This window comes from Solanum verrucosum, unplaced genomic scaffold (genome assembly GCF_900185275.1).
Source record: "Solanum verrucosum unplaced genomic scaffold, falcon-dt-bn FXZP01000103.1, whole genome shotgun sequence".
NCBI lineage: Eukaryota > Viridiplantae > Streptophyta > Magnoliopsida > Solanales > Solanaceae > Solanum > Solanum verrucosum.
In genome coordinates this window covers 5,724,913-5,740,739 of record NW_026020048.1, presented here as the reverse complement: position 1 = coordinate 5,740,739, position 15,827 = coordinate 5,724,913, and the positions used below count along the sequence as shown (strand labels likewise).

At 34.0% G+C, this 15,827-nt stretch overlaps 4 protein-coding genes and 1 non-coding gene across 5 annotated transcripts; 2 read left to right on the top strand and 3 right to left on the bottom strand.

The window, feature by feature from the left end:
- Window positions 1-77: 77 nt before the first annotated feature.
- On the bottom strand, window positions 78-152 carry TRNAI-AAU (transfer RNA isoleucine (anticodon AAU)). The gene has a single exon. It is a non-coding gene; the product is annotated as a tRNA-Ile (tRNA).
- Window positions 153-249: 97 nt separating this feature from the next.
- On the top strand, window positions 250-3,624 carry LOC125822210 (uncharacterized). The gene is made up of 3 exons (XM_049501591.1): window positions 250-314; window positions 2,128-2,241; window positions 3,206-3,624. The coding sequence occupies exons 1-3, from the start codon at window positions 297-299 to the stop codon at window positions 3,332-3,334; spliced, it is 261 nt and encodes an 86-aa protein (XP_049357548.1). The 5' UTR covers window positions 250-296; the 3' UTR covers window positions 3,335-3,624.
- Window positions 3,625-5,076: 1,452 nt separating this feature from the next.
- Window positions 5,077-7,424, top strand: LOC125822666 (protein POLLENLESS 3-LIKE 2). Its single transcript, XM_049502098.1, has 4 exons — window positions 5,077-5,365; window positions 5,710-5,922; window positions 6,045-6,200; window positions 6,296-7,424. The coding sequence occupies exons 1-4, from the start codon at window positions 5,198-5,200 to the stop codon at window positions 7,184-7,186; spliced, it is 1,428 nt and encodes a 475-aa protein (XP_049358055.1). The 5' UTR covers window positions 5,077-5,197; the 3' UTR covers window positions 7,187-7,424.
- A 100-nt stretch (window positions 7,425-7,524) lies between these two features.
- On the bottom strand, window positions 7,525-9,592 carry LOC125822240 (L-ascorbate peroxidase 3-like). The gene is made up of 8 exons (XM_049501620.1): window positions 9,297-9,592; window positions 9,118-9,167; window positions 8,944-9,009; window positions 8,620-8,668; window positions 8,435-8,520; window positions 8,282-8,334; window positions 8,096-8,189; window positions 7,525-7,940 (listed from the first exon to the last, which is right to left on the bottom strand). The coding sequence occupies exons 1-8, from the start codon at window positions 9,532-9,534 to the stop codon at window positions 7,698-7,700; spliced, it is 879 nt and encodes a 292-aa protein (XP_049357577.1). The 5' UTR covers window positions 9,535-9,592; the 3' UTR covers window positions 7,525-7,697.
- A 1,674-nt stretch (window positions 9,593-11,266) lies between these two features.
- Window positions 11,267-15,093, bottom strand: LOC125822038 (L-ascorbate peroxidase 3-like). Its single transcript, XM_049501416.1, has 9 exons — window positions 14,838-15,093; window positions 14,636-14,760; window positions 13,874-13,923; window positions 13,657-13,722; window positions 13,510-13,558; window positions 12,624-12,706; window positions 12,445-12,524; window positions 12,246-12,348; window positions 11,267-11,702 (listed from the first exon to the last, which is right to left on the bottom strand). Exons 1-9 carry the CDS (start codon window positions 14,948-14,950, stop codon window positions 11,502-11,504), a joined length of 870 nt encoding a protein of 289 aa, XP_049357373.1. The 5' UTR covers window positions 14,951-15,093; the 3' UTR covers window positions 11,267-11,501.
- Between the last annotated feature and the right edge of the window lie 734 nt (window positions 15,094-15,827).

The following is a 15,827-nucleotide window of genomic DNA, read 5'->3' as shown; positions in this document are numbered from 1 at the left end:
TGCACTATGCAGGAAAACAGAGAGTGGATTAATAACATGACAACCCTGCGAAATTATAATTGAAAAAAATGTAAAAATGGCCCCATGCAGGTCTCGAACCTGCGACCTTCGCGTTATTAGCACGACGCTCTAACCAACTGAGCTAATGGGCCTTTGATGACTACATATATCTTTTTTCTATTTTCTCCAAAAAGAAAACGAGAAGCGTTAATGAGGTAGTATTAATATTGTTTCTGTATCAAAACTGAGGTTATTTAAGGGGGAAGCAGGAACGGAGGAGAAACCCATTTTCAGCCATGAAGGACGATTACGAGGTATCAAGCTTTCTGCTTTCTTCCATTATCCTGAGTCTGATATCCTTTTGCTTTGTAGTCCTAAGTTTTATTTTATTTTTGAGTTTTTAGTTGCGACTTTAGGTCTTTTGCTTTTGATTTTAATAGACTTTCGAAATTGTTTGTGATTTTTTGAAGCTTAATCGGAGCTTCTTATTGGGTTTTTCTTTCAAGTCTTTAGTAAGTAATTTAGTCCTTGTATCGGATGCAGTTGAACAATTGTAACAATTTCTTGTTTTGGTGGAAGAAATGATGACATACAAGATTACGATTAAGTCGGTATCTTTGATCAATTTGAACCAGTATTACCAAACATAAAGTAGTTATAAGAATGGAAGAAAGAATCTTGAGCCTTGGATCTTGAAATCCTGTGTCCTTGGTGTTGGTAGTATTTGAGTCTAGAATGAATATCAAAATTGGGTAGAAATCAAATTTATCAAAATTCGATGATCATTCCAAATGCTGAAATTCTGAATATTATTTTGTGATATCTCAATTGGTCTAAGTTTGTAATCAATCAATTCTTTGAGTAATTAAGGAGCTTCTTCTTGCATCTCTCTTCTTTTTTTTAAGAAAGTAGTGTTATTTTGTCTTTGTTTAATTACGGGGTGTCACGGCTAGCTTTGGCACACTTCTACTATTCCACTGGGTACCCTACTACCTCCTACCAACACAGGTACCGGGTAATTCTGCATATCAAGGCTTAGACGACAAATGTGAAGAAATCACCTAGTGTGATTAAGCAAGTAGTGAGTATTGATTTCTAGACTCTAGTTTTGCGTTCTGTGGCAAAAGATCACCTCCTTAAAGGCAATTGCTATCAGTGAAGGCTTAAGAAGTGGCAAATCTACCCTTAATATTTCTTTAAAACAGGAACAAAACGAAAAGGACGTTTATTCCTCAGATTGTAACTTTGACTAAGTTTGGTGAACTGCTAGCTAAAGAAACAAAGAAAGGAACTGGATCAAAGTGAAAAATGATAATCAAGAATGAACCTCTTTTTGGTCATGAAATAATTTTGTATAGGAAATTTTGATTGTTAATAATGTTGAAGTGGAAATCCCACTAAATGAGAGTTTTCTTCATATCTCTGAGGATTGATGGAAGTATTTGACTGTAAAATATAGAGATATAGGCATATATATTTCTTCTCAGAAATAGTCTCTTATTTTTACTTGGTTTTTGGTGTACCGTGAAGTTCTTACCAATTCAGAAGATTGTGTGATGTTCATAGAGAACCATATTATTGTGTGTTTCTCTATTTTTCTGTATTCAGCTTGTTTACAGGAGTTTTTCACATTAATTAAATTATTTACCTTATAAAAACAATCTATTTAAGATTGGTTTGATTGTTATCGTTTTTTTAAGCATTTGTTGTCATTTGTCTTTTTATACATGTATTTGGAATGCCACTGGTGTGTAAATCAATGAGTTAACCCATCTAAGATGGAAAATAATATAAGATATTATTGCCGACCTTTTTGAACTGTTAATGTTCTCCTTATTTAGTTGAATATCTATCCATATAATATAGCTTGTTTAGATATGGTTACTAAGTACAGCAACGATGGGGATTATGTTCATACCTGCTGGTTTTTCTGATGTGTAAAGTTTACTTGGTAAATAAAATTTTAGTTACCCAAAAAAAAAAACTGTTCTCCTTATTTTTGGAGTGACTACAGATTGCTTAAAAGTTACAAGTTTGATTACCATTTACCATGCAATGTGCAAGACACTTTTGCAGTTTTTATTTCTATAGTGTGTTATTAACTTTAACTCTCATGTACAATTCCAGATCGAAGAAAAGAAGCAAGCTGCTGCAGATGTCTTGTTTCAATATTCAAATTTTGTTATGGCCTGTATTGGTAATCAAGTTCGGCCTTGTGACTTGAGACTGCATTTGATGAAGGTAAGATGCATTAATGACTTTTTTCTTGCTGTATCAGTGTCACATGAGAACAATCTCATGAGTATAGTTGTGTGATAAGCGCTCAAGTTTGAGGACCCCAGCCATGTTATCTCACTCTTCGCTTTCTTACTTGTATTCTTCTGTAAGTTGCCATCTTTTGCTTAATGTAAACCGTTGCATGAAACCTAACAATGAAACGACGCTGCATGAAACCCTGTGCTTCAAAACCTTAAAAAATAAAGGTAATTGTTCTTTCCAACAAATTTTTCATTTATTATGCGATCCAAATTTGGTAAGAATTGTTATAGGTCCATTAAATGGTGCATCCTAATACGTCCCTTTATCTAGGGTTTGTAGTTCATGATTCATCTTCATCCTCTATGTTGATACTTGATGTCGCAGTAAAATTTTAAACTGTCCTTTCCCAAATATAAAACCGGGGGCTGACTAACTGGAAGCAGGCAAACAGCTTTTGCTACTGAGGCCATCTCCGAGAATGAAGCACTGTATTGTGTCTGTAACGATTGAATTGAAGCATTTACCTTTTTCTTCTTATAAACCCTTAAGATGAGATAACTTCAGAGGAAATGATTCTTACAGTTTTATATGCTGTGGTGCTTCACCTGAGCACACATACCTGCATTTAAGATTAAAATAGTGAAGTCACTGCATTATGAAGAGGAAATATTACATTCTATTTCTGTCTGAAGGAGTCATAGCAATAATCTATATCCAAGCCTGTATTTCCAGTGGCGACTGGCTTTGATTTGGCCAGAGTTGTTGATTTGCTCAAATTTTGAAACATTAATGGTATAATAATTGCTTGCTATTGAATGTTGAGTGGAATATCAGTCATTTCAATTCTTATTGAGTGCAAACAATTCAACATGACATTCTCTATCCTAATCATGGAAGTGTGTAAATTTAACCTAAAGAACTGTTGATCCTTTTAATTTTCTTTCAGGAAGTTTCAGGATTGCCAACTTCTTTGAAGCGAGAACCCCATCCAACAACTTCTCCTGATGTAATGGGAGAATCCTCAAGCTCAGGTATCTCAAGACTGGACAAAGCAGACAGTTTCCGAGGTCCTTAGATTTGTGAAGTGCATTGTTCTCTATGTTTTCTAGTTCGCTGTCTGGAAAAATATACTATCAATTACTGTACTGTGTGAGGCATGTAGGATCTTGTTCATTTTGTCAGTGTCTTTGGTTATGCCATCTCTGTCGCATTTATGTTTTTTAAGACAAAATTATTTCTTTCATCATATGAGCACACACATTTTAGTTCTTCTTGATCACTATACTCGAACATTCAATTGCAAGTCAGCAGGAACAATATCCTTTCATCTTTTCAAACAAAAATGGAGAACTGTCATTGCTTTTTTCCCCTTTGCTCGTTAACCTTATCTGCACAGTTTTCACTTGTCATTGCAGTGAATTACATAATGAAATGGGTCTTGGGCTTTAGCTCTTTTAGATGGGAGCGCAAAGTGTTCTAAAAGGAGTAAGCTTAGAGTGGTCTGTGGAGTATATCTACAGATAAGGGCAGGGTCAGGATTTGAAGTTGATGAGTTTTGAATTTTAATATTTTTAAATTAATAAATTGTAAATATTTTTAAGATACGTAAAATTTGAACCAAGACTACAGGTTCAATCGGCACCCACCTAAAATATCTTATTTTTTTCGTTTACAATTTTAAAAGAAATTAAAATCTTATAAATAGATAGAGATAATATTTATAATGATATTTCAAGTCAACAATTCTTAGTGCCCAATCTAATTTTATTAAGGACATTTTTCTTATCCCTCCGATTTTTTAATATATGTGTGATACATCTTGTCTCAGTATAAAGTTTAATTAAAAATGATTATTTTTAAAAAATAAATTATGATCTTAAATATATTATAATATTTGTGTGACCATAAATGGTCTTGCTAAAGATACAATAGAAGGTTTAACATTAATTTATTTCAAATATAAAAATATATCTTTTAAAAAACTAGTGTCATGTAAATTCTAATGGAAGGAATACACCAGGCGTTTATGCTAATAGCAGGGGGGAGATCAAGACTATAATTGGCACTAGAGGCCTTCATTTGCCTTGAGCTAATTTCAATACTACATGCCTTAAATATTTTTCTTCAAAAAAAAAAACCCTACTAGTATTTTTATTTGAAGTCTATTTTTCTAAAATTTTGAGATAAGAAACTACAAATAATTATTTTATAACTAATTCTGCTAATAATTATTCTTAAGTTAATAATATAGCTAATACATTTCTCTCGAGACATTGTTATTTTTAGGTTAAAAATTACCAATTCTAATATAAGCAATATTTGGAAAAGAATTAACTCTTTTTATTTTAATAGTCTCTAAAGAATTGATTTTTCTTTTTTAGTTTTAAATATATGTCATAATTCATATTTTTTTAATTAACATATTTAAATTCTTGTCGTAAATAATATAAAAGTAATATATACCTACAAAATGAAAAATCAAAAACAAATTTTAGATGGAAAAAAATTACTTTTTACTCATGAATTAATTTTTATATTTAAAAAAAAAAAAACAAAAACATACAACCTTGTTGGTAAAAAATGAGACCACCAAAGGTTTAGGGGCCTAAAAGCCCTTTAGTAAAGGTTTAGGGGACTAAAACCCTTTATTTTACTAAAATAAAAACCAAATCCAGGGGTAAATTAGAAATATACTGAATTTGGTAAATAAATAATGAGAAAGACAACGGCTAGTAAGCGAACGGTAACCTCAACGGTCATAAAATTGAAAATGTTTCCCTAAATTGAACCCAACTTTGAATCTTTGTCAGTCCGTCTCTCTTCCTTCTTCCCTATTTTTGTTCTATTCTCCTAAGCACATCTCAACTCTCCCTCCACTACTGTTCAGATTCCACATATTCTTGTCAATTTGCTGTTCACATTTCGCAATATTACGAAGATGTTGCAAGATATGTGGAATGCACCCCCAGGTTTCAGACCCACCAAGTCGGCTCCATCTTCCCCGGCCAAACCCCTCGGAGTCTCCAGAACTCGTTCCGAATCCTTTCACGTTGCCCACAAAGTCCCCATTGGCGACAGCCCTTATGTTAGAGCCAAAAATGTTCAAGTAAGTTTCTTGCCATACATAATTTAATTTTAACTTTTCAAAAGTCATTTGGGTGCAAGATAGTGGAAACAATCTCTTTGCCTCTGAATGTAGAGTTACAGTTGTATACGTACACTCTACCCTCTTCAGATACCACTTTGTGGGATTATACTGGGTATGTTGTTGTTGTATTTGGGGATAAGATATGGGTTTATTCGCTTGGAACTCGAGCCCAATTCAAATCCCAGATCCACTTCTGTTTAGATGCATATTTTCTTATCTTTGAAAGGAAAAGTCCAATCATTTTATTGTTGGTTGGTTTTACTATGAAAATAATGTGATTTATTTTTCATTTATATTTTCAGTTGGTCGAAAAGGATCCGGAAAGGGCGATTCCATTGTTTTGGGCAGCGATTAACGCAGGAGATAGAGTTGATAGTGCTCTCAAAGATATGGCAATTGTAATGAAGCAACAAAATAGGGCTGAAGAAGCCATTGAAGCTGTTAAATCTTTGAGAACTAGGTGTTCAGATCAGGCACAGGAAGCTCTTGACAACATCCTGTTAGACCTATATAAGGTCTGCTACATTTTCAAAAAAAATTATCATCTCTGATATCTGAGAAGCATACTACTGTTCAAATAAATGCAGTTCTTCTTTATCCTTCCTTTAAATATCTGCTAAATTTGTGATATCTGCAGAGATGCGGAAGATTGGATGACCAAATAGTCCTGTTGAGGCACAAATTGTTTTTGATACAACAAGGTTTGGCCTTCAATGGAAAGCGTACGAAAACTGCGAGATCCCAGGGGAAGAAGTTTCAGGTTTCTGTGGAGCAAGAAGCAACTAGATTACTGGTAAATATACAATTATGAGACTTGTACTTCATAGTTTTCGATCTCGCCTATTAAAATGAATATTGTTTGATAACAATTATTTGTCAATCTTTCAGGGGAATTTAGGGTGGGCGCTGATGCAGCAAAATAACTACATTGAAGCAGAGGATGCTTATCGTAGGGCACTAGTGATTGCACCAGACAACAACAAAATGTGCAATTTGGGTATCTGCTTGATGAAACAAGGGAGAGTTGGTGAGGCAAAAGAGACACTTAGGAGAGTTAAACCAGCGGTGATAGACGGCCCCAGAGGTGTAGATTCCCATCTCAAGGCCTACGAAAGAGCACAGCAGATGCTCCGGGACCTCGAATCTGAAATGATGAATAAAGGTGGTGATAGAATTGAACAAAGGAAGCTGTTTGATGCCTTCTTGGGGTCTTCCGCTATCTGGCAGCCTCAGCCTTGCAAGGAACATAATACTAGCACTTCGAGTAAACCTACCAAGTCAAGCCAGCCTCAAGATGAATTTGCTAATGAGAACATCAATTCTACTAACATCATCAGAAACCAGACAGCTCCTTCTCTGCAAAAGAGTATGAACCCAAATATTTCATATGGGAACCTACTCAATAGCGACGCTCCACCATTTTATTCGACCAAGACTACGAATGAACCAGCAAATGTCCCGATTCCAGAGAGTCTTAAGAGAACAAGATCTGGAAACGCAACTCAACTAATGAGAAAAGAGTCTCTTGGGACAATCACTGAACCAGAAAATAAGATGAGAAAGCAGTCAATTTCACCAGAGAAAACAGAAGACAGATGGGCAGGGTTGCTGCCAGATAGCAAGGATTTTGAAGATGCTATAATTGCAGCCGCTCTGGGATCAAATCAGGAAACATTCAAGCTGGAAGGAAGCAAAGATACTGGAATCCTTCCAAGGAAAGTTGAGAAAAGATTGAGGGTTTTTCAAGACATTACCTTGTCGATGAGTCCACGAGCCTGACTAACTTTATTTATTTATTTTAGCTATATGATTAGTAGTCTAATTTCATTTTTAAATTACGGTAACATCATTGATTTTTAACTATCATCGGAGATAAACTTGTTCTCCTTTACTCCATACTTCCTCAAGAAGGTTGTTATGTGGTAACACCCTAATGTCTTTTAGGCAGCGTCTAATTATTGATATTGTTGGTGCCTTGGCAATTATTCTTCAATAAAAAGTTATTTCTTCTTTCTCATGTGATGGATTGTAATTTTCACTCTTTCAGTACTAGATTTTATCTTGCACTCTCCAAGAAATGCAAAATGTGATGCAATTTGTGAACAATTCTTGCTCAATAAGAAACAATTGAAACCTTTTTATAGAATGTTGAATGTTTACATTTTAAGTACAACTGAGGTTATTGATAGGAGATGTATTATTGATGAATCATGGTGTCCAACTGTCTGTTCATGCTGATTCAGTTTCCGATTTACTATATTTTTTGTTTCTATTGAGCTCACCACCAATGTTACTGGAACTGATGTGGTGAATGCTTCGCTGTCCTCCTGTTGATTACATAGAAGAAACTCAGTATTACAACAGCGGCTGCAACAGCAACTCCAACTCCAACAGCCTTTTGTGCCCCCAGCACCTTCTTCACTTGTGACACACTTTTTTCTAATGTTGATTTAATAAATGCTGAATATGGTAAGCCAAGATCAGCGAGCTTCTTGTGTGCCTCTTCGTAGTTCTCAAAGAAATCCTCTTTATGCTGAATATGAAAAACCATTTTGAGTATATTTAGCTTGAAAGTTAAAGATAATGCAGTTGTTTTGGGGCCACAGTAGATATATTCATAATATTAAAGAGTTTTATGATGTGTTGCAGCAATTGAACTTTGAGAATAGACATGAGCTATCATAATACCGTTGCATAACATTGCACACAGTTGTGGAATTCCGGATCATCAAGCAGAGCTTTTTCCGCGGGACTTAAATCCTTCTTCTTGTCGACGAGGTCCCTAAGATATCATTTGGAAAAGTAAACATGACATTTTTTTCCTTGTAATGAATGGTGAAATATAGAAGAAGTCTGGGTGTATAGTAATCATACACAAAGTATGAGTTGTCCAATTTCAAATTCGTACCCTGAGCTCCAGCTGTTGCCTACAGCAGCAAACCGAAAAGAGGAACCATAAGACAAAACAGCATTTATATACATGTGAGAAATATGAGTATATTGATGCAGATCCATATATGCACATACCAGTTTGAGACCTCCATATAATGCTACTATATGCTTGGGATCAGAGATTTCCACTTTTCGGAAGACATCTCTTAGTTCTGCTGGACCTAAAAAACCAGCATCGAAACACAGTAAACAACAAGACGTATGGAGGAATATAGCACTTCAAAATGATATATAGATCAGCTAATTTACATATGACTTACTTTGTTTGACATCAGGAAGGCAGCTTTCATCTGGTGAAATTAATGATTCCTGGTAGAAAGGTAGTAAAACTTAGTGATGGATTTAAAATAAATAAAAGTAGGAGTACAAGTTAGTATTGTCCCAATGTATGTGGCTCAATTTTCATTTTAGTCCGTTCCAAAAACGATGTTATCTTTCTATAATTAGAAATATTAACTTTAATTTTCTCTTCTTATCCTTGATTTACAGTCCTAGACCACAAATTTTAAAAGTTTCTTTATTTCTTAAACTATATGACATAAATTGCGACAGGATTATAAATTTTTCATCTTTCCTTTGCGTACCGTTCTACCAGGGACAAACTCGATGTCTAGACCACCAAGTTCTTTAACAGCAACAATCCCAGCAAGCTGCATTACCAAATATTCAATTACTAGCTTGCATGCATCTGGTATTAATTAATTAGCAAATTACAAAATGGACAAAAATTATTGATACAACAAGTATATATATCTCACCTGATAGAGGTCAGGATACGTTATTATGGGATGATTGGCCTTGATTTTTGCTGCAATATAAAGGCATTAATTAGAAGGTGCATAGTACTCCCTCTGTTCCAATTTATTTCTCTTATTTTCTTTTTTAGTCTGTTTCAAAAAGATAATTAACAATCTATTTGCATGAAATATAAACTTACCAATTGTTTTGAGAGAATTATTATTGGGAGATTGAGTTTTCTTTTTTGTGGCATCATCAGTAGAAGTAGTATTTCCTGCATTATCATCATGATGAGAATTGGCAATTGTGAATTGGGATGCGTACGCTAAACGAAGAAAATCAGGAGCACTGAACTCCTTCGATTTTACAAGATTTTCAAGTTCTATTCGTGCTTTGTTTATCTCTTCCCGATATTTCTCATCTACTCGTGGTGCCATCAATAGTACACTGAAACTATATATTATATCAAATGGTGGTCGCCGTTTTGGCTTAACTTTGATTTGATGAATGAAGATAAGAAACGGGAAATATATATAGAGCTAGCAATGGGGAGGGGAATTTTATGAGGGTGTTGTAAAGAAGCAATGAATATGGAACAATAAAAGAAACGAATTGGTTATTTTGCTTCCTTCGTATGACAATGATTATGACTCGTGAATAACATGGAGGGGAAAAAGGAAGTAGCCGTAGGTAGGCATTTTATTGGAGCAAAAAGAAAAGAATCATTTGTAATTTTGTAAGACGGAAGAAATAGGCAAATACCCCCTCCCTTCCTTTTTACTTATTCAAACTTTATTTTTTACTTGGACAAATCAAGAAAATACAATATTTTTTACCTATTTTATCCTTAATTTATTTAGAGAGTTCATGTTTTTGAATTAAAAAAAAAAAGATAAAAACTCTTTAATGAGTTAATTGATTTTGAAATTCTATCAATTAATAGGAATAAAATGATAAATTCACTATGTCAAATATTAGTCAAGTAAAAATTGGACAAATAAATAGGGACAATGGAGTAATCCCTAATTACTTTTCGTACCATTAATTAATATTTAATTATAATTTCAAAATTATTCAACATTCGAGCTCTTTGTAATGCGAAAATAAAATTTGAAGCAAATTATTATCGGGATGCTAAATGGCTAGAAAATTTGGTCAGAAAATTAAAAAAACTATAATATTTTATTTTTTAAAAAATAAATTGATCTTTTTTCCATTTTTTAGTTAAAAGGTATTAAAGTTAAAAGGATAAAAATATTTAAAAAGGTAAAATAACATACATAAAATATCATTCTGGCCAAATTTTCTGGCCAAAAAGATTTTTCCATTATTATCTAAGAATTTCAGTACATTATTTGGAACTTTTATGTGTGAAACTCCGTGTCATTATATATATTGGAGTACCAAAAAAATCCTAAAATTTGAAATGTGCAATGTATGGAATTTGAGTTGTTTCATTATCGAACTTGGGGACAGTTTCATATGTTCCCTGATCCCTTGAATTCCACTTTCGCTATTTAACTCAAGAATTTTTTTTATTTGAAGAAATTAAAACTAGAGTTTATAAATGTACCATAAATTGATACTTTAACATTATTGTGAATGTAAAATAAACTGTGAACCCAAATATTGGACTGTTAGTTTGGTGTCAAGTTAGCTAAGAGTCACCAAAATTTGTAACTTTAAATTTTAAATTATAGATTCTCCTATAACTTATATAAATATTAGTAATATATAATTTAATATTACTGGTTGACTGTGCTAGTTTGCATGTAATTTTATACTCTAGAAAAAAACATTGTAGGAGTATTAATACTCCTACAATGAACAGAGAACTACCAAATGACGAACAAGCAAACGACTAAAATAGTCGATTGCATTGATTGGACTAAAACGACCCCCATTTTGCCATTTCAAAATTGATACAAGCATTTGGATTTAATTAAAGGCTATATATTTACAGATATCTCAATAGAGTTTTGACTTGAGAATGGAGACTTCTGGCGTATATGAAGTTAAAATTACAAGGTATCTCTAAGTTCTTTTATGTTCTTTTTGCAATAAACTATAATAAGTGACATTACAACTTGTACAAAACAGAGAGAAATAACAAATGTGATGCCAATCCGTGAACAATTCTTTCTCAATCAGGAATATGTTTGAAACATGGTAGATCTATGATATTTCAAAGCCACCAAAGGCATGTTATTTTACACTTGAGTAGCTACAATCAGCACTCCCAAGATTTATTGATCAAACATAAAGAAATAGTAGCATCATTCTTAGCGGTGCCAATAACAATCGCCAATTTTGATGCCATTGAATTATGGAGCTATTCAGTTTCCAGTTTGCTTCAACTGAGTTCGCCAATGTAATATTGAGCTTTATGGAACTTGTGTGCTTACTAATGCTTGATTCTCCTGTTGACTTCATAAAAGTAACTCAATATTACAACAGCTGCTGCAACAGCAACTCCAACGGCACCTTGTGCCAACACCGTGCTGTTCTTTACTGTTAACTTGAAGCAAGATGAAGGTGGTGTGAATCCAAGCTCTGAAAGCTTCTTGTGTGACTCTGCATAGTCTCTGAAGAAAGCCTCTTCGTCCTGTCACACAAATTAGATATTAGCTATTACAGAAAACTTTCTGAGTGAGATCGCCAGAAATTTTGAAGAATAGTGCAGCTCATTAGCCAAATAGATATATTTGATAGTGGTTAAGTTGGAAGAAAGATTCTACTAGATAGTTGTGTATTCATTTGTTTACAAATTAAACATATATGGGAGTGAAAGACCTTGGCGCTGGGTGGACTAGTCAAGGATTGTACCATAGGCTTAAATATCAAGTGTCTCGAGCAAAACCAGAACTACTTAAGGTTGCAAAAATTCCAGTACCCCTCACATAGTTCAGTGTTTGTCAAACCATCAATAGGAAATAATAGTCTAGCATGCAAATCCTTAGTAATCATCAATGTATATCGACAGAGTGACAAATGAGTGGAGATAAACTTCCCACAATTTAGTCAGCCTTGCTGGTTTTCTAAGTTATTTTCCTCCATGCATTATGCAATGTAGTGAGGTTACAAATGTAAACTATGTGTTGCAACAATTGACCATTAAAACAATGCACGGAAATATGAGCTACAATACCTTTGCATAAAGCTCCACATAAGGGCGGAATTGTGGATCTTCAACCAAAGCTTTATCCGTGGGAAGCTTCAAGAGATCTTCTGAATCCTCCTTGAGGAGCTCCCTAAGAGATCATTGTACCATTTGGGCAAGCAGTCATGAAATCATTCTTTTAACAATGATGAAATATAAAAGAGGTTCCAGCATATACTAATCTTACACAAAGTATGAGTTGTCAAATTTCAAAGGCTCTTTAGTCCAAGGGCCCTCAAAGCCAGATCTCTCTGGATGTGCTCTTCCCTGCAACAGTGAACACAAAAGAGGAACTTTAAGACAAACAGCATTATCATTTGAGAGAAATATATAAATATCTAAATGCAGATTCATTAGACAAAATACCAGTGTGTGTCCTCCAGACAATGCCACTATATCTTTGTCAGAGAGTCCCATTCTGTAAAAGACACCCCTCAGGTGTGGTGGACCTAAAAAGGCATTATAACGTGGAACAAAGTAAGTGATGAGCAACATGCTGAGAATTATGTTTCGAAATCAGAGCACTGAGTTGTAGAACCCTCTCAGAAATTCATGCCAATTCTTCTAATTAGTCAAAGGTAGCAGCTGGCAGTTGTTTTAGCAATATTTACAATTTTTGCAATAGGATATCACCAAGTCCAGTTCAATGTTCATAATGTTCAAGAGCTCCCACCGATTGGAATATATTTTCCTTCACAAAATTTTCTTTAGAATAATGGGAAGCCCACATAAAACATGTTTAGGAGGCAACCAGTGCAAATTAGCAAAGAGTCATCTCCAAGATTATTGGCATCACTTCTACATAGATGCAGAACCAAGTAAAAAAAATTATATTCAACTTGTTCAAAACAAAATGATGCAACAACAATAATCAGGCACAGAATATGGCATAATGAGGACAATAGAAGCAATTAGGATAGATGAGGCTCCACTTGATTTTATGCACTGAATCAAGTTCAACTCAATTTTCCATTCGCACCTCAGGTGCCAGTAAGGTTAAATCTTAAACAAGCTAGCTATTTTTCATTATTTTTATCTTGTATTCTCATGGATTCCTTCCCTACAAGAGGATGAGGATCCTTATCAATTTGTGATACTGAGTAGAGTAAGTTACCTGTTCAATCAAATGCGAAGAATCCCAGAAGGTAAACTTCACATTTAAATTAGAGAAAAAATTGAGTTTTTTACCTTTTATCTGTTACTTTAATTTCAAATAATAGATCAGCTAAGCCAACATTTTTAGAAGACTAACCTTGTTTGGCATCAGGAAGGCGCCCCTCTTCTGGTGAGCTTAATGAATCCTGATGTAAAGGTGGAATTTACTAATTAAAGGCAATCCCATCAAATGAATTTGAAGTTCAAAATAGAAAAAGGAGGCATGTCTTCATCTTATCTGTACCTTTCTACCAGGGACAAAATCAATGGTAGGACCTCCAGTTACCTCAACAGCAACAACTCCAGCAAGCTGCAGTCCAGAATAAAAAGGTATTTATGCACAAATCAAATTTGTAAAAACCAGAATATTTTTGTTCCTCTGCATTATACTACTAATACAACTAATATTAAGGAAAACCTTCCAAAAATGGAAAACAGATCTTCGACACAAGTATTCTCACCTGATAGAGGTCAGCGTATGTAATTTTAGGATGTCTGGCCTTAATTTCTTCTGTACTCCATATAACAGAAAAGGTTTATTAGAAGATAGGATTTAGTACCTTCAAAGTTGATTAAACTAACAAAAGAAACACTTGTTGTAAACAAAATATGGGCATCGGAGGAGGATGTGTGATCAGCAGACAATGACCAGTCTATCTTAATTTAGAGCAAGCTTGGAAATTCTGTTTTTCTTGAAAATAGTAAAATTTTATGCTAAACATGGAGGAGATGATAGATACATACAAAGTTTTCATGCCGCTTAAAAACATGTTCTAGTAAAGGAGTTTATGTGGCTATTGTAAAATTAAACAGATTCTAACTTCTCCAAAATGTTTTCAACTGAAAGATGGTATCAGTATGAAGAAAAGTTCACTTCCGATACTAGTAAAGAAAAAAGAGGCATAAGAAACTGTTCAACCTAAAGTAAGACTCCAATTATATGCAGAACAAATTGACAGAATTTCATAAATATGATATGATCAACTTTTCATCTTCCAATGTAAACTCAAAAACAGTATGCAGAGCGATATACTAAAACATAACGTGATTTGCGCAGTTAACATCCAAAATCAACCAAAAGTTCACGTACTTAAACTAAAATCATTATCCATCGCATAAGCAATCATTATCAATGAACACAAATTCATTTCCAGCAGATTATTCAATAGATCTCTTATATAGGCGAACACAACTCCAGAAAATCAAAAGGCTAAAAAGCTTACCGCAAAGATCAATTGCGATTTTGAGGCCGCTGTTAGCGCCATGCTTGTACTCGACCTCATTCCTGATTGATCCATCAGGTCCTCCAGTCCTTGTTGTAGCATCATAGGTTCCTGCATCATGCCACCTGCAAATTAAAATATCTTTATCATGTCAGATCAAAATTTTATTTCAACACAAAATTTGATAATTATGCATACATACGCTAAACGAAGCATAATAGGAGCACAGTTTTTGCTGGAGATGAGAGCTCGAAGATCTCTTCGTGCCTTGTCTATTTCCTTCAGATACTCTGCATCTACTATTGGTGCTGCCATTGATAATATAATTCGATGAAACAGCACACTGATATCTTAAACTTTTAGTTATGAAACTATGAAACTCGAGGATTGTATTATATAGAAGAACAGATGAAGAGGGAATTTTTTATATGAGTGGAAAGATAAACAATGAATATGGAAGAACACAAGAAACGAATTTACTTCTTCTCTAATATGGAGGGAAAACCCAAAAAAAATTATCCCATTCGCTTTCAGAAAGCACGTTAAGAACACTCGTCATAATTACGAAGATGATTGGCGCGTGTATAAACGTGGGAGTTGAAAAGCGTAGGGTACTGTTGGAGAATGTGTTGATATGCGTGCTATGGCGTGGGCATTTCTTATCTATTGGCTACCCTATGAGCCTCGTGTGCTGGGCTGCTGGCGGATCTAACGAACGTTCATTTTCTTGGCGTCAGCTTATTTTGTTGTTCACTATAGCTAAGGTCGAGGTTCGATTTGGATAGATTATTGATTAAAATCAAAATCAAATTAATTTAGTCAATTTTTTAAATTTCTAAAACCAAACCAAAATAAATGAAAAAAATAACCATCAGTTTGGTTATTGACGATTTGGTTCAGTTTTTCTGGTTTTTTCAATTTGAAAATACTAAATTTTTGAGGGCATACGTATCTTGATAGAAAAAAAATATCTAGTACATGAACAATCCACAAAAAAGCTATTGTTGATTCAATTAAGCAATACTAGAGTTATCATTACACGAACAAAGTTATTAAATTAAGAGAAAGTGTGTGACTATCTTATGAAAGGTATGGAAGGTTTTATGGAGCAAATTACAGAAATCACATACTTTTAAGGCAAAATTACAATTTATCCCTTAAAAATTTATAATTACAGAAATTCCTCATTTTC

Bases quoted from the DNA above. Each gene is read 5' to 3' on its own strand.
- LOC125822240 (XM_049501620.1), bottom strand. From the start codon at position 9,534: ATGGCACCACGAGTAGATGAGAAATATCGGGAAGAGATAAACAAAGCA. The intron at 9,010-9,117 runs GTGAGATATATA...TTGGTAATGCAG, and splicing joins CGTATCCTGACCTCTATCAG to CTTGCTGGGATTGTTGCTGT. The intron at 7,941-8,095 runs GTATTATGATAG...TTTCATATTCAG, and splicing joins GTGTGCAATGTTATGCAACG to CATAAAGAGGATTTCTTTGA.
- LOC125822210 (XM_049501591.1), top strand. The intron at 2,242-3,205 runs GTAAGATGCATT...ATTTTCTTTCAG, and splicing joins TGAGACTGCATTTGATGAAG to GAAGTTTCAGGATTGCCAAC.
- LOC125822038 (XM_049501416.1), bottom strand. From the start codon at position 14,950: ATGGCAGCACCAATAGTAGATGCAGAGTATCTGAAGGAAATAGACAAG. The intron at 14,761-14,837 runs GTATGTATGCAT...TTTAATTTGCAG, and splicing joins CCTATTATGCTTCGTTTAGC to GTGGCATGATGCAGGAACCT. The intron at 11,703-12,245 runs GTATTGTAGCTC...TTTGTGTGACAG, and splicing joins ATGTGGAGCTTTATGCAAAG to GACGAAGAGGCTTTCTTCAG.
- LOC125822666 (XM_049502098.1), top strand. From the start codon at position 5,198: ATGTTGCAAGATATGTGGAATGCACCCCCAGGTTTCAGACCCACCAAG. The intron at 5,923-6,044 runs GTCTGCTACATT...TGATATCTGCAG, and splicing joins TCCTGTTAGACCTATATAAG to AGATGCGGAAGATTGGATGA. The intron at 6,201-6,295 runs GTAAATATACAA...TCAATCTTTCAG, and splicing joins AAGAAGCAACTAGATTACTG to GGGAATTTAGGGTGGGCGCT.